The sequence below is a fragment of the Eptatretus burgeri genome, chromosome 5 (assembly GCF_056783735.1).
Source record: "Eptatretus burgeri isolate ZD-2024b chromosome 5, Ebu_testis_v1, whole genome shotgun sequence".
In the NCBI taxonomy this organism is placed as follows: domain Eukaryota; kingdom Metazoa; phylum Chordata; class Myxini; order Myxiniformes; family Myxinidae; genus Eptatretus; species Eptatretus burgeri.
Window position 1 is genome coordinate 25,240,851 of NC_140965.1, and position 19,517 is coordinate 25,260,367.

Here is a 19,517-nt window from a genome sequence, read left to right on the forward strand (position 1 = left end):
CGGATTGCACGGCGGAGCTGGAAATACAAATCGATAGATGTCTTCACAGGCTCATTGTGCATGAAATGTTTGGTTATTCGTCTCCTCAGATTCCCTTGTCGACTGCTTTGGAATTTTAGTTTTGTAAAACAAATCCAGTTGCCCTGTTCCCATCTGAACCCCTGGCGATGCTCAGAACCAGGTTTAAACCCCGTATGCGGTGCACTACATGTGCTTGTCCACTGTCTACTAATATCCTTGTGATTCATGGAAAAGTGCACTGATGTCCACCAATGTCTGACCTGGATGTAATATATGTACAAGTCTTCCTCCATGAGCCTAAGACCACTGTAAGATAAATAAATAAATAAATAAATACAACATTATACAGAAAGGCCCTTAATGCCTGCAGGCCACACAGGCCAGGATTAGCAATGGGGAACAGCAGATAATATAAAAATGTTTTAATCATAATTTTATTTTATCCAGTGCCAAAAATCGGCTTAATGGACCGCAAACCTATTGCTGTGACACCATGTTTACTGCAATGATTTCTGGGGGAAGGGACGCCGATGCGTACTCAATCCACAATCATGGTTTCCTGATGCTGTTTGTAATTCTCTCTGACGAGGCTGCGGCAATATCTATTCTGAGTCGAGCTCACTCAAAATAACCACCTCTTAGGATCAGCTGGTAGTAAACAGAGAAATATGTGATGAGGGACTTCTCCAAGTCTTTTGTTGCACAGATGCACAGCCCTTTCTCTCAGGTACTTTTTCCAAGTATTTTTGGCTCGTTTTAGAAGCCTTGTGAGCCGTTTTAGGTAACCATCCTTAACTTGCATTCTGGAGCAGATTACGTCATTTCAAGAATCGTTTATTGCTTTCTGTGCAAGAACCTCAATCTCAAGAACAATTCTTCTTCATATTTCACATGGCTGAGCAGAAGCTATCGTCACAGTTTTAGTTGTAAGTCCCCTGGCCAGTCCAATTCCCTGCTGGAGAAAGAGTTTAACTCCAAGATATCACCCTGAAACTTGTGTCGGCGGTATGATGTTATGATGCGTTTCATGGCTTGGTCAGGGTTTCTGCCGTTGCAGGTAGGTGAGGTTTTGAGGTGTCACTTGTGCATCAGGTGGCCCACATCAGCCATGTCCAGTCCTTATGCCATTGAGGGTTGTCCACATGCTGCTTGCAATATGGAAACCAGGTTGATGAATTGTTGGATTGGGAATGATGTATTTAAGAACAATTGACGTTTTTTTTTTTCAAAGGAGATCCCATCGAATTTCAATGCGATGGTGCTATGAGTTTTGACTGCGAATAACTTTCCGCTCGGCCCCTGTTGTAATGGAAATCCAGCTGGACCGCAAAGCACGTTTCCAACAGGGATGGTTCCATTGAAAATATGCAAGAGCGAGCGTTGATTGGCAGTACACCCCATAATCGCTCGCACCTGTCCCAGCAGGACATTGCAAAAAATGTTACATTTGCGATGTGAGCTTCAGGTAGGTGCCAGGTTCTACAGAAGCACAGCATGGTCCATTATCACATGCCAATGCATCAGGGACAGCGACGGATATTGCTTGTGTGGAATACAGCGCTTAATATCCTGGTGGTGTCGAAAAAGGCTTCCTGCATTGTCCGAATAAATGCCCCAATTTCTGGTCTGTAAGCACGAGACTTTTTAAAGGAACTGTTTTTGGATCTCTTCCCCACAATCCCATCAAATATTGAAATGCAATGCACATTGGCTGCTTCTACTAACTGATTTCTTTGCGAAATAATCTCGTCCTAAATTAATGATTCTTTCATCAATTTTTCCATTTAGCCCTGTACGCAGCGGTAGAAAGTCTCACATCATCGACAATCTGCCTTTCCTTGCAGATATTTTCATTTCTTTCTTGGACGCCTTATATAGGATTGACCATTAGTCCTGATGTAGGATTGACCATTACCTCTGCACTCTCATCCTTGATGCTATACTGATTCCTCAATATTGCAAGTCTTTCAAAGGTGATCTATCAATGTAACCTTTTCCTTCTTCTTTCTTCCTTGTTCACTTAGTGTAACCAACCAGTGTTCTTGTTCAAACAGATTTCATTTACTTCCTGGTTGCATCATTTTTCTTCACTATACAGTGATTCCTCTGCTTTGTGCTCCAGACCATCAATTTCATGAGTTATTGGTGTAGAAATGTTTTTTGATTTTTAAAATTATTATGTTTTTTACAAGGACGTTCCGATTCGGCAAACAGCTGAATTTGGCCCGTCATGCCTGTGTTGTGTTCACATTGGAGGAATTCTTGCAATTGACTCATCTTTATATACTTTATGTAGCGAACCTATCAAGCTTTATGGAGCGCGTCGACTTGTTATTCACTTAACTTTCGCTTCTACATCTACAGGACATTACCATATATATTTTTCTGTTTGTTTAAAAGACATCTTTGTGAACAATTCTCAGTGCCGATGAATATTTTTACGCCTGCACAATTGCAGACGTGACAGCCATCTGAAGGATGTTGTGCTCCACAACACCTGAGTGTGTGCTCTTACTGGCTCTTGCCTCACCTGGATGAGTGTTCAGATAAAATTCGACCCCCTTGTGAAACCAATCAGGTCACCGGCATAATCAATAACCAATTAATCAAAATCAATAACATTCTTGTATCCAAGCTTATTGTAGAAACTACTTTCTCAGTTCTTGTCCCCCTTACAAATGCACTTTTGTGTGAAGTGTGTATTTATTAGGTACGCACTGTCGGAAAGTTTAACGATTGTAACAATTTGAATTGAGCAAAGACGGAGAAAATAGAAGAGAACAATCAGGATGGGTGAGTCTGGTAGGAGTGGAGAAAAAAGGGGAAGTGGCATTTATGCGGTATAGAGGGACGAAAGGTGGGGATACTCCTCTGTTCTTCATTGCGTGGGCCCCGGTCGCCGAAAGTGCGGCCCCTGACGTGCGGCTGATAATACAGAAATGTGAAAAAACACCATCAAAATGTTAATCTAACCCTCTGTTCTTCAATACATGGCCCGCGAGCCACTGGCGGCCCCTGGTGGCCTCAAGTGTGGGTCCTTGATGTGCAGTCGATAATACGCAAATGTGAAAATACCCCCATCATAATCTTCCATAAATGCTATCAAATGAACCCAATGGTTTCAAATGAGTGTTCCAATGCGAAGTGTAAAAGTAACATTACTAAATCATTGGATGGCAGTAAACAAACAATTATGCTTCCATCCCAGTTAACTACAACAAAGAAGATGACGTGGGGATGGGGCCTAATAGCAGCCTTAACGGAGTCTTGTCGGCGATGTGGCAGCTCTCACACCGATGTCTTTAATCGGCAAAAGTGCCCCCCCCCTCCAAAAAGTGGTGAAGATCACTGGGTTACACCATATATGTGAATTTCATAAGTAGATGACTTCTTGTCTCTTTTTTTTTTTCTAAATAAAAAGCTCTTCTTTCTTTATTTGTCAATCAGTGCGGTGAGCTTGCCATCTCCCATTTGATCTTTTTCAAAGTACTACTTCCTCTCCAATCCATTGATTGATGAGTTCAAAGTGTAACTAACAAGTTCCATGACCAACACAGACAGACTTTCAGGCGTAAATGAACAAACTTCCAGCATCGTCACAAGTATCAGCAACGAGTCGCAAATATGGACTTGATTACACACATTCCTCTTTTTATATTCCTCGTACATCATTCAAAATATAACCAGGTTACTGTACCTCATATTACAATTTCTCCAAATGCTTTTCTTTGACATGTGAGTCTATCTTTCACCAAGTACAATAATATCAGTCATCAGTACATTTGTCTCTGGACAATTTCCTTGATGGACAATTTCCTCCACATCAGTAGATTTATAGACGGACAATTTCTTCCATCGTGTTATTTATTTGGTCACAACTGACAGCAACTCATTCTAATTGCCTAGTGCCCCAGTCCTTCTGACAAATATCGAAATCGTCATCTCTCACTGTCTTCCCTCACATGATGTATAATCTTCACTTTATCCCTAACTCATTCCGACATCCTTGGCTATCCTTAATTTTTCTTTCATCTCTCCTTACATCTCTTTCCCACTTCCCAAAGAAGCACCAAATACTACATCATTAAGCAGCAAGCCTATAAAATAATTTTCCTCCAGCCTGGTTGAGGACATCATTTCAAAAATTGTCATAACCAATGGAGTAAGTTTGAGGGAATCATGTTGTGGAGTGGGGGGCAGGAGAATCAATTCACAGAATTAACGAAATTATGTTAATTATATACATATTCCCTGTGCAACAATTGCCTACATCTTTTGTTTTTTTTAATATTATACTTTGAACTCTCTAAAATGAACATTTCCCATAATTAATGTGAGATAATTCAGTAAACCAAGGCTAAAATATTGACTGTTGTTTTTAGGTGGAGTGGTTCTGGGTATGGGTACCCAGGGTGAAGCACGCAATCATTGGCTGGACTGCTTGAGGCAGCCAGGTATGGGCGTGGAGAGATGGCATCCCCTTACGAGCTCTCCTCTTGCCCTCACCAGCTCTCCAATCACTCTGCACAGCTCTCGTCTCACAGTGAATTAACTCTTCTACATTCTTCCATACTTGTTGCCTTTTTCATACAGAAAAACTCTCCAACATGCCTTCACTTCCCCTCTCAATGAGGACCAGATTTTGTTCATGATTCACTGAATTACATACACACATACACACAAACACAGAATTTATGAAGATATAAAAAACACAATAAGGAGGCGGAATGGATCCAAAACTTGGAAGAGAAGAAGTGACGTCTCAAGGAAATGCCCCCAATAATATTGATAAAGAAAAAATGAGACAACTCGCAAAAAATGCCAAACTTCAAAAGCCTTGGCCTAGATGGGATTCCAAACTTTCAGTGAAAGCAAATGGATGCTCTCCACGTTCACTGTGCTTGAGCAATTCAATGAACTTATCCAAGAGGAACAGGAAATGGATTGATGGCCCACATCAGGTAAGACCTTCCTCATCCCAAAATCTGAAGAAAACCTACTACCTCAAAAATATCGGCCAATAACATGCCTACCAACAACATACAAAATTTTAACGGGAATCATCACAGAAATTATTTACCACCACCTAACACAACAAGGAGGCCGAGAGGTAGAAAATAATGAATGCAAGAGAGGATGCTATGGAACAATATACCACTGACTACGAAACGATGCCATACTTGAAAACTGTAAAACGAGAATAACTAAATTGTCCATAGCCGAGAGAGACTTTTAAAAAAGTTTTTGATGCTGTTCCACATTCACGGATGATACAATGCATGCAATAGTACAAGACCAACCCCCAAATAATCAAACTGATTGAGAAAGCAATGGACCTATGAAACACCACATTGATATTACAGCACTCGGAAGGAAAGATCGAAATACCAGGCGTGAAGATATGACGTGGGATATTCCAGGAAGACAGTCTTTTGCCCCTCCTGGTTTGCCTGGCCCTGGACCCACTGAGCAACCTCATTAATGAGCAAGGGCATGGAGACACCATACCATCCAAAAAGAGACTGTCCAACGAGACAGGAAAGGTGACACATCCACGATACATGAATGATCTAAAACTCTTTGCACCGAATGATGAAAAATTGGTACACCAACTGAAATTAGTGAAACAGTACTCTGACGACATTCAAATGGAATTTGGCTGAAATAAGTGTGCCAAGTGCACATTCATAGAAGGGAGACCAACAAAAATGGAGAACTTTAATATAGACTGAGATACAATAATACAGGAACTAGAAAACAAGCATCATACAAGTACTCGGAGTAGAAGAGGGCCACAAAATATGTCACAAACAAATGCGCAAAACAATTACCAAAGAATACCTGCACAGAACGAGGCTGATCCTGAAAACATACCTCTCCCCAAGCAACAAAATCAAAGCCATAAACCAACTCGCAATACCAGTAATCTAGTACAGCTGCATAATAGTAAACTAGCCACAAAAATAAATTAAAAAAAACTAGACATCAAAACAAGCAAACTCCTCACCATCCACAAAATGTCCTACAAAAATCGGTGAATCCCGAGAATATACCTGCCGAGACGCGAAGGAGGTAGCGGCCTGGTGGAACTCAACCAAGTGCACAGAGTGACAACCATAAGATTGGCTGAGTACTTGGAAAAATTGACTGACTAACAAACCCAATTTGTATGAAAACACCAAGACATCAAGTCAAGAAAAGTATCCCTATCTCACCTTTCAATAGATTTCTAAAAACAGGTGCAAATAGAAGATGTCACACATGAAACTGCAACATCAACTAATACAGCCCCAACGATTGCAAAAAGACGAAAGAAAAATATAAAACGAAATGGCAACAAATGTACACTGACAACTGGGAAAATGATAAAAGAGCAGGAAGGTATTAAAAAAAGAAGAAAAGAGTTGGACAGTTTGGGCATTGACAAAAAAGGATCACTGCAATGGCAAAGACGAGGTCAGCTGAACTGTGATGAAGAACAAATCATAATACTGTACTGTGCCCAAGACCAAGGACACTATCGCAGGTGGCTTTAAGAAGATGGCAAGTCTGAGTCAATCAGACAGGTGTAGGTTCTGCAAAGTAGAAACAGAAAGTACGAACCACCTCCTGTTGTTGTTTTGTAAGCTGGTACTCATTTTTCTGACCTTGGAAGGATGACAGGCTGATTCAACCCACCTGGTGTTATTTCAACAACATGACATGGACTCAAACTCAACACCCTAAGATCTTAAACCAGCTACCTTAACCGTTAAGCCAACAGCAGGCTTAGTCACCTCCTATCCGGATGTGAAAAACTCATATCAGAACAGCTGTACACACAAAGGCACACCAAGGTATGTGGAGTTATCCACTGGTAAATCGACAAAAACTTCAATATCCCAGTCCCAGAAAACTCATGGAAGCATGAACCAAAACCAAGAATTGAAAACAAGGAATTAATGCTCGCAAAGGACCCAATGATCCCATCAAGCATGAACAAAGAAAACAAAGCATTGCTACCGGATATAGTACTTGGGTACAAAAAGAAAAACCTGGATTGCTAAATGAGGTCTCTGTACCCAGCATTTTGGCTGAAACAACTCAGAAATCAAGAAAATGAGCAAATACCAAAATCTCAGAAAATGAAGTCAAAAGATCCTGGAAGCTGAAGAGCATCAAAATTGTATCAGTGATAATCGGAGAAAAGGGAATGAAGAAGTCTCACCGAGATCTAAAAACCATCCCTGGGAATATTACTACAACAAACTACAGTTGGAAACTGTCTGCGGCTCAGTGACGATCCTCAAAATATCCCTCAGAACCAAACTCTGGGAACAAGGAGATAACAACCAAACACACACGCACACACACACACACACACACACACACACACACACACACACACACACACACACACACACACACACACACACACACACACACACACACACACACACACACACCTTTGACCCACTCAAATCCTAAGCTTATTCTCAACATTGAAACCTCTGTCTGAGACTCAAAAGGTCCTTCAGCTCACAGCGAGATGTAACTTTACCCTTTCTTCATTCTTCTCATGCCCAATCACTCCTTCATACCTCTCACTCACAGTATATATTTATCACGTGTGGCTCGTTTCTCTTGCTCTGACCTTTACATTCATATTTTTCCTTTAGCCCTCTCAAAGCACTAGGTGACAGCTGTCATTCCAATGCAGTGTGTGTGTGTGTGTGTGTGTGTGTGTGTGTGTGCGCATGAGTGTGTGTGCGCATGAGTGTGTGTGTACATGAGTGTGTGTGCGCGTGTGCGTGTGCGTGCGCGTGTGCGTGTGCGTGCGCGTGTGCGTGTGCGTGTGCAAAGGGATTGAGCCATGTGAACGAGCGAGTGAACCATGTGATCAGTGGGATAAACAGGTTATAAAAGTAATGGCTCATGTGTTACATATTGTAAAACGTAATAAGTTCATATCATACGTTTTAATTGTGTTGAAAATAAACTTTTGATCATTTCAAAATACATGTTCCTTTACCATAAGGTGAATTAGTGAGTATTTGTAAAAATTGAAACGATGGTATTAAAAGTGATCTGAGTTTGTTGATTATTATTTGTTCAATTGTTGTGGATATGTGCTGTCATATCAAAGGATATTAAACATGCCCCGTGACCTGAAAGGTTTCTCAAACTGCTACTCCTGTTTTACCCACCAAGGCCTCTCTACCTCTCCCCCAAAGTTCCTTTTATTTCTGCTTCTTTGTAGTCCCCCCCACCCCAACCCCTTCCCTCCCATTCCACATTTTTCTTCCACCTCCTCCTCAAAAACTCTTCCCTGTCATTCTGTACTCTGCCTCTTCGCTCTTTCTTTCACCCCATTTCCCCCTCAACCTCTTCCCTTTCCGATCTCTACCCAGCCTCCTCTTTGCCACTATTCCCCTCTCTCCTCCCTCTACCCTAAGTCCCTCTCCTTTTTGCTCATATCCCCTCTCGTCTTCCCTCTAACTCCCCCACAAACCCCATCATAATTGCTTCCCTACTGCACAAGTGAATTTAAGTTTCTTGTGAGACAGAAAACCATTTCAGGCTTAAGTCAATATGCAGTACTTGTTTTACAATTTATTTATTTATTTCCCACAGACAGGTGAATAAAATATTTTATGTGAAGGCTGATTAAAACCACTGAAGCGATACTGAGTTTGTGTTTTCACTTTCATTAAATTATCTTTTCACATTTCACTTGCTGTGCACTCAATGTCCTCCCACTCCCATTAAACCTGCTTTGTACCCTCAATGTTTCCCTTTACAAAGTATTGTGCTGAAATTAGTTCCTCATTAAAGTAGCATTTACAGTCCTTTTAATTTGGGGAAAAGTTGTTTTCATTATAACCTGTTGCTCAAAGCACAATAAACTGCTTTTAGTCACCTTTTCAACCCTGTTTTCTAAATGAACTGGATTAAAGGCATTAAAATGTTGCAAACACTCGGTGTGCATACCTGTTTAATCAAAAGACTGCAAGTATTGCATGTCTATCTGGGTCAACACAATGAATAAGGACTAGAGGGGGAGCACTCTGTAGAGTGCAAAATCTCCGCCGCCAATACTGCTTACTAGATCACTCAAGTGAACCTGATATCCTATTCATTCAATTTGACGTCAACAGTGCTCACAGAGTTATAGTTTGCAACTTTCCCTTTTATATACTCGATTCATTAGTCATAACTAGATTCCTTGAGACAGAAATTGATTTTACGTGGGTATATCCACCTGAAGTTCCAAAATCAGCCGCAATTATAATTTTGGCATGTTTTTTGTTGGAAATTACTTATAACATGTAGAAATGCAAAAAAAAAAAAAAAAAAAAAAAATCGAAATTTTGTTGAAAAAAAAGTTGCAAAATTTTCTAATCTTTTTCCTTTTTTGGGGTTGGAAATCACTGAAAACATGTAGAAATGCAAAAAAAAAAAAAATCAAATATTTTTTCAAAATGGCCACCATAGCGGCCATATTGGACTTTGGACCAAGTCCAAAATCTAATGGCATGGTCCTTGGTCCATACCTAACCCCCCCACCAAGTTTCGTCAAAATCCGTCAGAGTTTTTCGGTAATACTGTTTACAAACAAGCAAACAAACAAACAAACAGACAGGGGTGAAAACAGTAACCTCTGTCCATCTTCGATGGCGGAGGTTAAAAATGACCAAATACCAGGATTTGAAGAATGAGTTCAAGAGGATGTGGAAATGGAAGAAAGCTGAAATTGTACCGGTGATAGTCAGAGCTACAGGAATGATAAAGAAAACCCTTACTGAGTACTTAAATATCATTCTGGAGAATATCACCACAAACAAGCTACAAGTGGAGGCTGTTAGAAGTTTGGTGAGGATTTTGAAAAGTGTCCTTGGAATGAGGCTATGAGAACAAAGTTTCACAGTTTGGTTTATGAATCATGATCCTTTACCAAAAAAATAGGAGGTGGAGATTTTGAGTTCTGGGATAACTTCCTCCCACCTCCTGAAACCCGCAAATGGAGATAACAACCAAAGTGAAACATGACAAAAATGGATCTATTATAACACGTCATTCATTTGTCGTTATATTTTCACCTTTGTCTACTTGTCCGTCTGTCTGTGAACAGGATATCTCAAAAAGTTATGGATCGATTCGGAAAAAAAACTTGGACAGGTTGGGTATATGACAAGGACAAATCGATTCGATTTTGGTGATTATCCGGATCCGGTTCCTCTGTTCCTCTGAAAGCTGGTTGTGTGAATTGTCACAGGATGTAAGTTGGCATGATCCACATGCAGAAGTACATGGAAGCCCATATCTTTTGCAACTGCTACGGGGGGGTATTACAACCAGTTGCACAATTGCAATGTGCCATTTTCAATAGAGCGTCAGGTGTAGCATTCATATCAGACATTATGGGTATAAGTTGATTGTCTTCAAGTCTCCAACCCCAGTTCAAAGGATGAGTATCACTATCCATCCCCATCAATGTCATGGTCTGAGAGTACACCCTGAGATATTGGAATTTGGTGGAAGACTCAGTTTGGGAAAGACGATCAGACATACCAAATGATTTTGCAGAGCCGACTTCCTTTGTGAGTATATCATAACGCAATGCTGCCAGAGAACATGTACTTTTTCCACCAAATATAACAGCCATCGCTTGGCTGCCGAGGTTTTCTATGTCAGTGCGGCTCTTGCCTCCTAAAGTGAATGCATTTGAACAGGATTGGAGGAGTGGATCACCTTTTACGAGTTTTTGGAAGGCCGATTTCTTTCCAGCACGATAAAAACGGGACGTTGAATTGCATTCTGTGAAAGCATGAAGAAATAATTGTGTACACTACTCACTGCCAAGAACACGCTTTATGCAATTGATGTACACTTTTGGAATACCTCTTGACTGCCTGTCCGATCTAAAATACAGTGGTTTGCCATCTGCTGTGGCGTAATGGAGAGGAAGAATTAACAACTCAGTGTCCTCTCCAATCAGCGTGGTGGGATGTGCATATGCAGTGATAACTGCGGCTTTAGCGATGTCCACATCAGCGACCCCTTCTGCCTGAATGACCATACAACCCCCCCTCCCCCTCCTCAGTTCATCGCTTATTCAGCTGATAAGTTGTTGCTTGCTAATTCCCTTTGAAAGGAATTCTTCCTGCTTCCCTTCAAACTTTGATTTCACTGATGAAGTTCACAACCGGATAATTGATGGGGTTTTTTTTTCCTGTCTCTGGTGTGCATTATCCTTTAACGAGGGATCTGCCCCATACCCGTCAAACACAGCAGTTGCTGCCCATAGTGCTTACTTGTAAAGTCAGCATATGCTTTGACTATTTTACCATGGGTACCTTCCCTCCTCCACTTCAGCTAGTGTAGTAAGGAGCCTCTGTCAAGGACATATCTTTCAGTCTTCGGGATAGCATCTGATGTCGCTTCACTTGATGGTATCTTGTTACAATGGTCATCGATGGTTTGGGCTTGTTGAGGCGTGTCGGCCTTTCCTCAAGATTTTTGTGTCCTCAAAAAGGGGTGACGGGTATGGACTCAGCTCATATTTCATCACCTGTTCTAGAGACAGATATCCTGTCCTGGACACTACAAGGAATCGCTGGAACAGCAGGCCAGGATCAATGGATCTGTCAGGAGCAACCTTGACAGCAGATGAATTTCCCAGGGTCTTGGCTTGTCTTGTCTTTCCTCTTGAAAGAGAAGGAAATTACAGGCTGTCCAGTCATTCTGTCGATGATGTTCCTTCCAACGGATTCATATTCATGCACATTGATGTCTTCTTTCGCCACCATACCATATTGATGATATTTTTCAATGAGGGGTCAGAGGAGAAAGGTGAACATGAAATCATCCTTGTGCTTATCTTTGAAAGGTCTGATGCATCTCTTTCAATTCTGGTGTCAGTTGAATCATTGTGTTGTTCACTTGCGGTGTATGTGAGATCATTGAACTCCGGCATGGCAGTGTTGAACTCAGACATGATGACAGAAACAAAAACATTCAATATTCAAGAAAATAATGCTGAAAGAAGGTCAAAATAAGTAATATTTAATAAAGAAAACAATGAAGCAAAAACCACCGTCCTATATCAAATCATTTGGGAGTATTGGGCACCATTTTGGATTTATGGATTTGACGAACCAAGTCATAAATCCATTGGCATCAATGAATACCTTCACCCTTAAAACCATGAGGTTTGATACCAAAAAAAAATGTTGTTCTGCATCGAATAATAAGGAAGTTACAGCCGCCGACATGATTTTCAGGGTCAGTGGCAGCCTTCTTGGAACTGACCCAGTTTTAACCTACTTCCAGTGGTCAGATTTTGGTAGACTTTTTTTCTGTCGTTTAAAACACCCAGTAGTATAGGTAAGAAAAACACTGAAAAAACCTTTTGTTAGAATTTGTTGAGGGTTAGGGTGTTTGTTTGTTTTTTCATAAATTGACCCACCTAATATAGCATATTTCAAATTGTTTTGGACGGATTTTAACAAAACGAGCAGGATGAGCTGGGAAGGTGACAAGAACAAGCCAATTAGATTTTGGTGAAGGTCCAGATGCAGATCTGGCCTATCAGTGTGATAAAAAAAACATAAACTGTTCATCCTGATGGAGGGATACGCTCTACCGAGTTCTGATCTGGTTGTTGCTGTCGTAGTTGTAGTTTGTGTTCCTTCTGTATACTTTTGTACATTTTTCTGTTGCCTCGAGAAGTATTACTGGATATGATGTCGTATCCATATGGTTTGCCCCAACTTGGATGGATGACCAAACGATTTCCCTTGGAGGCTTACAGCTGAGATTCTCAGAGATTATGGCACACGCGTGCGTGGAAAAAAAACAGCTACAAGGATGGAGTAGATGGATGCACAGCACAAGGGTTTTTTTATCTCGAACCCACAACAGATACATGGACGCCAGCAAATTAAATAGATAATGATTTAATAAACAGAAAATCAAACAGTTATAATGGAAATAAATCAAGACGCGAGGTAACTTAAATCTAAATTCCTATTTGAGGCACCTCCGCACTCAGACACAAAACAGACAAGGGGGAAAGATAAAGCAAAAGAAAAATCCCTTCTATATCTTGGCACTTCGCTTCGGGTCCACAAGTGATCTTTTATGAGCTTTGGGGTCGAGCCGCGTCATCCTGCGCGGAGGGAAACCGTGCCGAAAATGGTGCAAAGCCGCTCTTGTTTCGGGAAGCATCCGGGAGGTGTGGATGGTACCTTTGCCAAGAGAGCCCCACAAGCTATCGTCAAAGTTTCTCTTCATGATTGGGGGCAGTCGATGTCACTGCTCTGCAGAATGCAGGGCTCGCTCGCCAAGAACGGCACAACACAAGGCTTCAAGGGACGTCTCACACGATGCAGTCCAACAGTCGATGACAAGCGTCTTGCTCCGTCACGCGGGCAAATACACAGCACGACACGAGAATTAGTGGGGCAACTTAGCTAAATATAGCATAACAATTGTGCATTTTGTGAGGAAAGCACCAAATTTGGCACACTAGTAGCCTATCATATTATGAACACATTTGGATATTGGGCCATCTCAAAATTTTTGATGGCAGTGGAAAATGGCTGCCACAGCCATCAGCAGCTGAATTTGAGATGGCCCAATATCCAAATCTGTTCATAATATGATAGGCTACGAGTGTGCCAAATTTGGTGCTTTCCTCACAAAATGCACAATTGTTATGCTATATTTAGCTAAGTTGCCCCACTACACGTGCGTTTAATCTCAGCAAAAAAAATTATTTATTTCCCTTAAATTTTCAAGCGTTCTTTTCCCCTGACACCAATCAATTAACTACACAATCTGTACCTCAATCCCACAAGTCCCTCTCCCTCGATGGTAAAGAGGTGATCGTTTAAACAATTTAGATTCCCCTTTTTTATTTTTTAAACTCGAACTCGCTCGTCACCGCTGATGTTAATTTACTTCACATGATATGTGAAGTAAATGTCCATCAGTTTGTTTCCAAACCTTGAATAAGCAAGAAAAGGACTTCAAGGAGGGTGAACATCCAAAAGTTTCAAAAGCAGGTCAATTCATCAGAGTTTGCTTTCCTTTGGAAAGATGTAAATATGGAAGTCCTGTCTGTCTGCATGACTACGGAATTGAACAAAATAGGGTACACTCAAACAGTACGTAACCTTCATAAAAAGAATACAACAAGAGCTTACTTTGAGGGATGAGAGTTGCACTGCAACTGTCACGCTGTGTACCCACTATCACGGAATTGGAAATCTCTGAAATGGTAATAAAGGCACTTTATTAAATAAAGTAGTTTGTAAACAAAGGTACATTTTAGTTGCGATTTAAATAAAGCCTATTCTATGGTACTGCCTTCCCTTCCCCTCCCGTCATGCTTCCATCCTCCAAAACTGTGTCCCCACTCACAAGTCTCCGGGCAGTGTTCGTGTCTTTATTTAATTACAACTAAAATGTGACAAACTCTAAAAATGTTCCACCAGAGATGAATTTCAAATTTTTAAACTGCAGAATTAAGCTCAGCAAGAGGTCCGACTGCTTAAAAAGTGTAATTTGCGGAAAAAAATTTTTGTCCCCAGACTTCGTACATTGTTTAGTATGACCAGGTACATCATAACCACCATTCCAGCCACATGATTACTTAAAAACCAGAGATGACACAAACACAGAACTTACCCCACTCTTCTCAGGAAGCACACACACGTCTCTCCAAGTGAAGCAGGCAAGTGGTCCAAACCCAGGTCATGTTCCCTGTTAGTGGGCCAACAATCAAACGCTTGGTAAATCGATAATTTCTTTAAATATTCAGATTTTGACACTTATTTAGTCCACAATATCCGATTCTCAAATCTGAAATCATATTTTATTAATACACTTCAATTAGGCTGTGAGAGTGGATTGTGTTTCCAAGACAAGGCGTGTGTGAATTGGTTGAATCAAAATTGCGGATGGCTAAGACCCCTGTGAGGCAAAATTGGGCTGACCAAGGATAAGCCTTTCATGGAGGTAAATTGTTAATTATCTTTTAAAGGCGTGTTTCACTTCACCGAAATACGCAATTTACATTCATGCAATCAAACGGTGTTCCCTTAATATGCATGCAAAGTTTGAGCTGCTAGGTTTCATGGTTTTTAAGTTATGGACACACACACACACACACACACACACACACACACACACACACACACACACACACACACACACACACGCACACACACACACACACGCACACACACACACACACACACACACACACACACACACACACGCACACACACACACACACACACACACACACACACACACACACACACTTAAAATCTGTGTGTGTGTGTGTGTGTCTCCTCTAAAACTCCCCAAAAATGGAATATGGCAGTCTGAGACTTTGCAAGCAAACATAGGGAACGCCGAGAGAATGTACAAGTGAAAACTGAGTGTTTGGATTATTATTTTTTTATTTTTTGTATACCTTGTCGAGGCTCATGGCTCATATGAGAGCTAACACAGAACGTACAACAAGGGGGGGGGGCATGAGACAAGAGGGGCAGGAGTGCAGATACATTAGAAGATCTCGAGAAGGGAGAGGGATGGGGTGGGGAACATATGGTATCCAAGATGGACATTACAGGGACTTTCAGGAAGGAAAGCAGGGAATTTGAAGGAAGTGGGTTTGGGGTGGATTAACGGGGGTAGAAAAGAACAAGGATTTGGATGGGGGACGATAAGAGGTGGTGGTGAACAGCTGTTTTGAAGGCCTGGAGGGAATAATGGGATTGCACAGAGTGAGGAAGTTTATTCCAAAGGCGGAAAAAAGAGGAATGAAAGAGTGATGGTGAGCAGTGATTCGTGATTTTGGTAGTTTTACCAGAAGGGGGTTGCTGGCAGACCTTGAGTGGCCTGTGCAAATATGGTGTGGACAAATTGCAGAGAGAGCAGGGAAGGCAGGGGGGGCAAGACCAGAGAGGAAAAAGAAGACAAAAAGACCACCGACCTGCCTGCGGTGAGAGAGAGTGAGAGGCCCAAAGACTCAGCCTCATCGCGAGAGATCCCAATGATCCAAAATGCCTTGATTTCCACAGCGTGAAGCTGAGAAAGCTGGGAGGCAGGAGCACCAGCCCAGAAGGGAGAGCAGTACTCCATCAGACTGTGGACAAAAGCTTTGTAAGTGGTCAGGAGCTCAGATGGGCCAAGGAAGGACTTTGCACGACGGAGGATTCCAAGACTGGCTTTGGAGGCCTGGTTGGAAATGTGGGTTTCCTCGGAAAACCATCGCAGATAGTGAGACCCAGAGGCTTGAAAGAAAGGACTTCTTCCAGGGGATTATATCAGAAAGTCGATTGGGGGGGGGGGGGGGAGGGGGTTCCAAACGGTCTTTTCGGAGAGACAAAGTGAGATTTTGAGATTTGATACTTGAGCTTAGAAAGATGTTGTTTTCTGGCTCTCCTGAGTGTAGATACACACTTGTTCTGAGCTTTATGGAAAGAACTGAGATTACCTTCAGTTGGGTTTGCTTTCCATGAGAAGCCTGGTGTTGGATTTGTGGTTAGAGTGGCGGCTTGGGATCCCAGGGTCCTGAGTTCAAGCCCCGTTGACCGCTGAATTAAAATACACCAGGAGGTTGACTCAGCCAGTCATCCTTCCGAGGTCGGCAAAATGAGCACCAGTGTACTGGTAAGGGGGACACTGCATCAGCAGCATAGCCGTGTCCCAACCAATGATGCAACCAGCAGCCACAGGCTGCACTCGATAGAGAGAGACCTTTCCATGAGGCAAAGCAAGTTGTTTCAGGACAACTGCCTCACCACAAGCTTCAGTGAAACATGGGTGGGAGGAAGGGGAGGACAACTGAAGATGACAGGGGATAAATCGGTGCACGAGGGAGAGCAAGTTTCATTGAAAGAATTCCCAGGATGAGTTGATGTTGGAGAAAGTAGCGATGGGAGACCAGTCTAGAAGTTTGATGGCTGCTTGGAGACCCTGCCAGTCGGCTTGAGTGAAATGTCAGACTGGACGGCGGTGAGGTGGTTCTCTGATATATCCAGAGATGTCCACTTTGACAAGGACGTGGTGAGAAGAAGCGATTGGAGCGGAGGAAGAGCAGCAGATATTGTCAGGGAAATTTGTCAAAATCAGATCCAGAAGAGATGGAGTACCATTGGTTGAGATCCGGGTCAGGAAATTGACCGACTGAGTCAGTCCCAATGAGTCACAGAAAGCTTTTGCTGAGGTGCCATGACAGGTGAGAGAGGTACCCACACCGAGCCAACTGGCATGATGACAACTGAAGTCGCCACATATGAGGAAGAGAGAATTTGGATGAGAAGATAAAAGTTGGTTCATGTTTTGGGATAGTGAGCTGCAAATGGAGTCATTACTGTTTTTTGGTGGATGCTGCAGTACACATATAAACATGAGGTGGGAGTGGAGGGGAAGCCGTAGCCAGAGGTATTCCTGGGGATGTGGGGGAGTGAGGGCAGTGCATGGAGAGTGAGGAATAGAGTGTTTGATGAAGAGAGCAACTCCTCCACCAGGGCGAGGTTCAGGTCTGTCATACCAGAGGAGGGAGTCACCAGGAAGAGATACTTGGGAGTCAGACACGTCTTGGGGGTGGAAAGTTTCTGTGAGGTAGATTATGTCTGGTTTGTCAGTGACAACCTGTATGGAAAGATCTGAAAGGTTTCAGTGAAGGCCCTGAATATTTGAGGTCCACACTGTTAATGAAGAGGGAGGGGAGTAGGCTTTGGGTGCAGGGGATGGGAGGGTAGGACAAGAGAGGAGGGGGGAGGTAAGGAGAGTTTATGAAAGCATGTGGGGGATTGCAGAATAGCTAGGGGAGTGGGCTGGATGAGGAGGAGAAAGGCTCTGTGGTGCTGGGGGAGAGGGGGCAAGAGAGGGGGCAGAAGGTAGTTGAAGATTTGAGGAGGTGGAGTGATGAGATGGAGGTGAGAGGGCAGTGGAAGGAGGAAGCTTTGAGGATGAGGGGGGCAACTTAGAGAAGTGTCGGTGAGGAGGGGGGGGTGAATGGTGGGAGAAGGTTGAGGGGGGGTGAATGGTGGGAGAAGGGTGATTGGGGAGAGTTGAGGGAGAAAGGTGAGGGGGAGTTTTTGAGAGAGGTGAGAGGGAGGCTTGGAGGTAGAAGAGTGTGATGGTTGCTCTGAGAGTGAGGGGTGAGAGGAGTGAGTTGGCACTGAAGTTGGAAAAAAAGAATGGTTGATGGAAAGCGAACATTCATAGCAAACTGGGGTTTTTTTAATTTTTCGATCAGAGATGCGATTAAGGACGTTTCTTGATGGATGCAATAAAGGCGAATTAAGAGAATGGAGAGAAGAAACGCTGTAACAGTTGGATTTTTTTGGATGAGGTGTGAAGGAAAGGTCGAATTGAGAGCAGTCTGTTGAAAGAGAAAAAGAGTGAATTATGATAGTCATGAGGACCACACATGTGAAAGAGGAAGATGAAGCATTACAAGAGATCGTTTAAATTATTATTATTATTATTACTAGTACGTGCCCGTAAAAAAAAATTATATATAAATATTCAAACCACGAGCAACAAGCAACCACACAGGTCGTTTCTTTGCTCTCACGTGCCCGTACGTGCGTGCCCGGAAGTTGGCATATTATTCGCAATTTAGTTTTAATACCCAATTATTCAATTAGCACCAACGTATTTTACCTTTTCGCAATGTCGTGGCAAGGAAAAACAAAAAGAGAAGAGAAGAGAGAGAAAAAAAATTTACTTCCTGGTTCGGAGCACACCAGCACTCTGATGTTACCGAAATGTATGCACCGTCTAATATGAAAACGATCATAACTTGGGGCATTGTGTTTATCTATAAATGCGCATAAGAAATCGAGAAATTATTAGAATACACGAAGTCATCACTCTCCGGAAGTCCGTACGTTGTAACCCGTAATGGGGAACGCGGCTGAGGTTCCCTTCCCCATCGGCCACGCCCACGCAACAACGTGTCTTGTCATTGGTTTGGTAAATAAATGGCCATAACTTGGGAAGCACTTGTCCGATTAATATCAAACCTTCTAAAGGCACATCCTCAGGGCCCCAGCAATATACCTGGCAAGTTTCAATTCGAACGGACCAGCAGTTGTCGAGAAACAGCGGTGTCTCTCACACACACACACACACACACACACACACACACACACACACACACACACACACACACACACACACACACACACACACACACACACACACACACACACACACACACACACACACACACACACACACACACAGCTGGAATTATAGATAGACGAGTACGTGCCCGTAAAAAATAAATAAATAAATATTCAAACCGCGAGCAACAAACAACAATCACACAGGCCGTTTATTCACTCTTGCGTGCCCGCACGTGCGTGGCCCGGAAGTTGGCATATTATTTGCAGTTACGATTATTCGCAATTTAGTTTTAATACCCAATTATTCAATTAGCGCCAAAGTATTTTACCTTTTCGCAATGTCGTGGCAAGGAAAAA

General features: G+C 42.4%; 2 protein-coding genes across 5 annotated transcripts in view; one reads left to right on the plus strand and one right to left on the minus strand.

Moving 5' to 3' along the window:
• The window catches only part of LOC147026096 (double C2-like domain-containing protein beta), an 88,226-nt gene extending 79,539 nt beyond the window's left edge, over positions 1 to 8,687 (plus strand). For all 3 annotated transcript variants that reach the window (XM_085881150.1, XM_085881151.1, XM_085881149.1), the window contains one exon: positions 4,404 to 8,687. In XM_085881150.1, the coding sequence (XP_085737276.1) occupies positions 4,404 to 4,466 (63 nt within the window). In that variant the 3' untranslated portion in view covers positions 4,467 to 8,687. The remainder of the gene's footprint in view (positions 1 to 4,403) is intronic.
• Positions 8,688 to 13,685: 4,998 nt separating this feature from the next.
• The window catches only part of LOC147026097 (crk-like protein), a 43,711-nt gene continuing 37,879 nt past the window's right edge, over positions 13,686 to 19,517 (minus strand). The window contains exons 4-5 of one of the 2 annotated variants that reach the window (XR_015058115.1): positions 14,695 to 14,769; positions 13,686 to 14,276 (exon numbers count right to left, since the gene is read on the minus strand). Coding sequence is in view for 1 of the 2 variants with exons in the window: in XM_085881153.1 (XP_085737279.1) it covers positions 14,761 to 14,769 (9 nt within the window). In the remaining variant the exon portion in view is untranslated. Of the gene's footprint in view, positions 14,277 to 14,687; positions 14,770 to 19,517 lie in introns of those variants that run through there. The other variant, XM_085881153.1, reaches the window with a different exon arrangement.